Source organism: Etheostoma cragini, unplaced genomic scaffold (assembly GCF_013103735.1).
Source record: "Etheostoma cragini isolate CJK2018 unplaced genomic scaffold, CSU_Ecrag_1.0 ScbMSFa_897, whole genome shotgun sequence".
In the NCBI taxonomy this organism is placed as follows: Eukaryota; Metazoa; Chordata; class Actinopteri; order Perciformes; family Percidae; genus Etheostoma; species Etheostoma cragini.
In genome coordinates, this window is record NW_023269534.1 from 161,332 (window position 1) to 166,811 (window position 5,480).

The 5,480-nt window shown below is 44.5% G+C and overlaps 1 protein-coding gene across 1 annotated transcript; it reads left to right on the forward strand.

Annotated features, from left to right (window-relative positions):
• Positions 1–3,062: 3,062 nt before the first annotated feature.
• LOC117941530 (E3 ubiquitin/ISG15 ligase TRIM25-like) lies at positions 3,063–5,474 on the forward strand (the record flags this gene model as incomplete). Its single annotated transcript, XM_034866537.1, has 2 exons — positions 3,063–3,180; positions 4,737–5,474. A coding segment is annotated over exon 2 (729 nt), but the record flags the coding sequence as incomplete, so codon positions are not given.
• Between the last annotated feature and the right edge of the window lie 6 nt (positions 5,475–5,480).

The window sequence follows — 5,480 nt, forward strand, 5'->3', positions numbered from 1 at the left end:
ACTCTCCTTTCAGAATTGAACGTCTTTGGAGAGACGTGTGGTGTGCAGTAACAAACATATTCTACACTGTGCTGCACTTACTAGAGGACAACGGTTTGCTTGACCTGTCAAACATTTTACACATCTTCTGTTGTCACTATGTATTTGTCCCAAGACTACAAGCATTACACTTAGAACTGAGGGGAATCTAACACCCAATTGGTTGTGGGAGATGGGAAGCATCCAGCATGCTGTGGCTGAACCAGAAATCACAGAGGTAAGTGGTATTTTTGTGGTTGCTATTGTAAGGTTTTTCACATTGTGTATATTATAAATAAATTGGTGACAAGCAGGTCACTGCAGACTTTCATAGCTGTTGATAAGGTGATGCAATCTTTTGATTCAGGTAGGGTGGAGCAGAAATGCATCTTAAACGTGTAGGATTTAAAACCACCATCTTTAGGTACACAATTGATCACTGAACAGATATATTCATCCACAGAACACAAAAAGTATAGTCTGTACCTTAAGTTAGGACAAGTCATTTTCTTTTCCAACCTTTAGCTCCATGCATTAAAATTGAAGTATGTTCAGTAAGTTGTAGCAACATAATTCTTCTCACCTACAAAGCTCTTCATGGTCAGGCTCCATCTTATCTTAAAGAGCTCATAGTACCTTACAACCCTACAAGAGCACTACGCTCCCAGAATGCAGGATTACTGGTGGTTCCTAGAGTCTCTAAAAGTAGAACGGGAGCCAGAGCGTTCAGCTATCAGGCTCCTTTCCTTTGGAACCAGGTTCCAGTTTGGGTCCGGGAGGCAGACACCGTCTCCACGTTTAAGATTAGGCTTAAGACTTTCCTTTTTGATAAAGCTTATAGTTAGGGCATAGAATTGAATATTGTTAGGGAGTGAGGAGTCCGCCTAACCCGGCCCACCTGCTTCTCTTCATAGTTGTCAGATTTATCTATCATGTAATCAAGAATATAATAAACTAAAGGGAGACTTGGCATACAGCCCGATCCGGTTGGGGAGAGTTCTAGCCCGACCGGGCTGGAGCTCTCTTTACCTTGTCTCTCTTGGTTTTGCTGTAATAATAGTTTCAGACAACTGGAGACTTATTTTGATACACTGAGCTCCTCTCTTCTCTATCTTTCCATCTTTTCATTTATGTGCATCCATGTCCCAGAAATGCTTGTTACTAACCTGGTTACTAACCTAGTTACTAACCTAGTTACTAACCTAGTTACTAACCTAGTTACTAACCTAGTTACTAACCTAGCTCTGGGGAGTCATTCCCCGGAGTCCTTATGTTCTTTTTTCCCGAGCATGTTCCCTTGGATCAGGGAGGCTCCAAAATCAGGGTAGCAGCTGTCGCCTTGGTCCCGCTCCATGTTCTGTGATGCCATGTTCATCTGCTACACTCTGCGGTGCCCAGCTACGTCCTGCTACGTCCTGCTGGCCCCTGCTACGTCCTGCTACGTCCTGCTACGTCCTGCTGGGCCTTGTAATGCTGCACAGCGTCCTGCCATGCCATGAACTACTACAAAGAACTGCTACCAACTACTATTTCTTTCTATTTTTGTTATTTCCACTCTTCATTCTAACCCCAACCGGCCCGTCAGACACCGCCTACCATGAGTCTGGGTCTGGGTCTGGGTCTGGGTCTGTCCGAGGTTTCTGCCTTAAAGGAAGTTTTTCCTCGCCACTGTTGCACTGTTGCTTGCTCTGGAGGAGACTACTAGAACTGTTGGGTCCTTGTAGATTCTGGAGTGTGGTCTATCTGTATAGTGTCTTGAGATAACTCTTGTTATGAATTGATACTATAAATAAAATAAAATTGAATTGAATTTAACAGAAACAATACATCAAATCAATTGTGTGTTGTGTTTGCACATGAAGTTAGTTTCATTACTGAAAGGTTATTTTTGAGTGTTTAATATTCAGCTTGAGATGTTTGGAGAAATATAAACTAAGGAAATGTTCACACACGTTTTTAACACAAACCAGTTGTTAGGTGAGTTTACAGTGTCATCAGAAGGTTATTTCAAACCATCACAGCCTTTAGGACAGCATAGAAAAACCCGAGGAGATGAGAATACAAGAATCTGCAACTGCTCTACATTGTAAAAGAAATACACACATGTACATATTCCTGTTAACAAGTAGTGTGTGTACATTTTAGTTGGTGCAGTAAAACAGAAGGCAGGGGAACTGGTTCATTACTGCTCTGGGCGGGCACACACATACACACACATACACACACACACACATACACACACACACACACACACACAAACACACACACACACACACACACACACACACACACACAGACACACACACACACACACACACACACTGCTAGCTAGTGAGCTTCTACTGTCTGTAGAATAGTGGGAGTGAAATGGTTTTGAGAAATAAGACAAAGAAATGTGTAACTGTGTGACTGTAAGATGAATCTGTAAATAAAGCAGTTGTTGAGCTCCAGCCTTGAGGAAGCAGAGACCTGAACCCCAAACCCTGAACAGAAAGCCCGGGCCGCGTTCAGTCTTTGACCTGTGAGCAGCGTTGTGCTCCGGTTTCCTGGTTGAACGGCACGTTCCCCAACCCTAACAGAAGGAAACATCTAGAACATTCTTCACTTACACACTACTGCACTTTACATGGAAAATACTAGAACTCTGCTACAAAGGCAGATGTTAAAAAACCAACTGCTCTCCATTTATTTCTGTCTTCATTCATGTAAACTGTGCAGATGAATGAATGAATATCCATAAAACACTCTGAATGCAATGTGACAGCAATCTCCCCGATGTTACATAATCCATGTGTGTTCATCTGTAAAACTAGATTTTATTGTGTTTGTTGGATGATCTGATGGGAGTCTGCCCCTTACAGCTTCAGGACATAATAAACCAGTTCTAGCATGACTTTGTCTTCATAGTAACCAGACACCAGCCGGGTATTTCCCAACCGGAGTGCCCATGAGAGGGAGGAGACACCACCAGAGCTGCAGCAGGAGGAGGAGCAGCAGTGGAAGGAGGAGAGCTTCTACGTCACACTCCACAAATGAAAGTTAAGATTGTCAGGGTGTCGGCCGCGCTGCAGTCCAGACAAGTCTCTGTTTCTCTCTGAAAGACAAGTCAAAGGGACTTCATCAGGTCTTAGTCCACAGCCCAGCAGAGTCTCTGGACCACTGGTGAGTCCAGCTGATCAGATTTAACTTTCTCCTAGCAGGATTAACAGGAAACTACTCAGAAAGGAACTTCCTCTCTTTCCATTTCCTGTGAGATGTGGACCAATATAAGGACGGTTGTTTGTCTGCAGGCCGGTCCACAGTAGCCCACTTTAACAACTGTAACCAGTCTCTCTGGGGCCGCTCTCAGGACTTTAGGACCTGGTTCCTGATCGCCTCCTACACACTACTTCCTCTAGTTCCTCTGGCTGTGTCACAATAAAAGCTGTCCACCAGAGAAGCAGTGGGAGGCTTTTATTGTGAAGGAGCAGGAGGAAATGTTGAGTAAGCAGAGCTTTGTTAGCAGAGGTGTTCTTTAATAAAAACTGGTGGACCAACAGGGTGGGGACACATCCTGGTCTGGTTTCTCAGAGTAGAGCTTCAATGGGCGTGGTGGTGACAGCTCGGTGCACGCTAACACACTTCTGTCAGATAGAGAGAGAGAGAGAGAGAGAGAGAGAGAGAGAGAGAGAGAGAGAGAGAGCTTTGAGATGATAGACTGTAAATACTAAGTCTACGTTGGAGAGATGTTCTCTCTCGTGTGGTGGGCGTGTCTCTAGTTGATTGGCTCAGGTCACAGGTGATACCCAATCAGCAGAGACGTGTCTGCAAACTCAAGCCAACTTAATACAGGAAGTAGACCGAATCGCCCATACAAGATGAGTTCAGGAAAAACAGAACAAATAGGGAAACAGGAAGCGATCAGAACACAGAGCAAGAGTTACCAAAATAAAAGAGGAAATCTAACAGGAAGCCCCGACCCAGACAACAGGACCATCATATGATTTACTGAAGGTAACAGTCATCACTCTTGTTTCTTTTACACAAACAATGAGGCGCTCAACGCTCCCTGGCACTAACAGATGTTGGTTTTGTAAAGATTTTTAAAAATATTTCTGAGGAACTTGAATGCCCAAAAACTTCTGAACATTGTAATACATGTCAGAACTGGATAAAATTGCAAAGTTCTGCAGGGATTGAGGTCGGTCTCGGCCAGCGGGATCCATAGCGCTCCTACACACACACCAGGGTTGGGATATTTCACCATAACACAGGAAGCTGTCGTATGTTGACTTCATGCTGTGTAATCTGCCCTACATGTCTGATGACATCTACATAACTATATTAAGTCATAGCGCCACCTACTGACAACAGGAAGTTAATGTATGTGACACAGATCATCTGATTAACATGAAGTTCAGAATCAGCTTCACATGGTGTTGTCTACACATGGTCTACAGCAACATGACCTTTCATTAGTGGGTGTTCTCTGTTCCACATGGTGGCCACAGGAAGTGGTTCAAAATGTACAATACCTCTTTTTCAGTAACACAAGCTACACGCCAAATAATGTCTAACTCATGCACAAACAGTTTCTGATTATCCTAGAAATGCACATCCACGTAGACCAGCGCTCCATCAGGATCCCTGACACCGATGTGCGAGGGCCCATTCACCACTGCTAACTGCTTTAATTAAAACTGTAGTATCAATAACATGTTTTCTTTTCTATCACACAGTGTGTAGATATGTCTGTTGCAAAGTATCTGCAGTCTGAAGATCAGTTCCTGTGCTCCATCTGTCTGGATGTGTTCACTGATCCTGTCTCCACACCATGTGGTCACAACTTCTGCAAGAACTGCATCACTGAACACTGGGCTACTAATGACCAGTACCTGTGTCCCCTGTGTAAGGAGCGTTTTACCAGAAGACCTGATTTGAAGGTCAACACTTTCATCTCTGAGATGGTCGCTCAGTTCAGACAGTCAGCTCAACAGAAAGCCAGCAGCAGCAGCTCAGAGCAACAAGTGTCCAAACCAGGAGAAGTTCCCTGTGACGTCTGCACTGGAACCAAACTGAAGGCCCTGAAGTCCTGCCTGGTGTGTCTGGTCTCCTACTGTGAGACTCACCTGGAGCCTCATCAGACCACGTTAGGTCTGAGAAGACATCAGCTGATCGACCCTGTGGAGAACCTGGAAGGCAGGATGTGTACGAAGCACGATAAACCTCTGGAGCTGTTCTGTAAGACCGACCAGACATGTGTCTGCATGCTCTGCACTGTTTTAGACCACAAGATGCATGATGTTGTTCCTCTGAAAGAAGAATATGAAGGAAAGAAGGCAGAGCTGGGGGAGACAGAGGCCGAAATCCAGCAGATGATCCAGAAGAGACGACTGAAGATTCAGGAGATCAAACACTCAGTGGACCTCAGTGAGGAAGCTGCAGACAGAGAGATAGCAGAAGGTGTTCAGGTCTTCACTTCT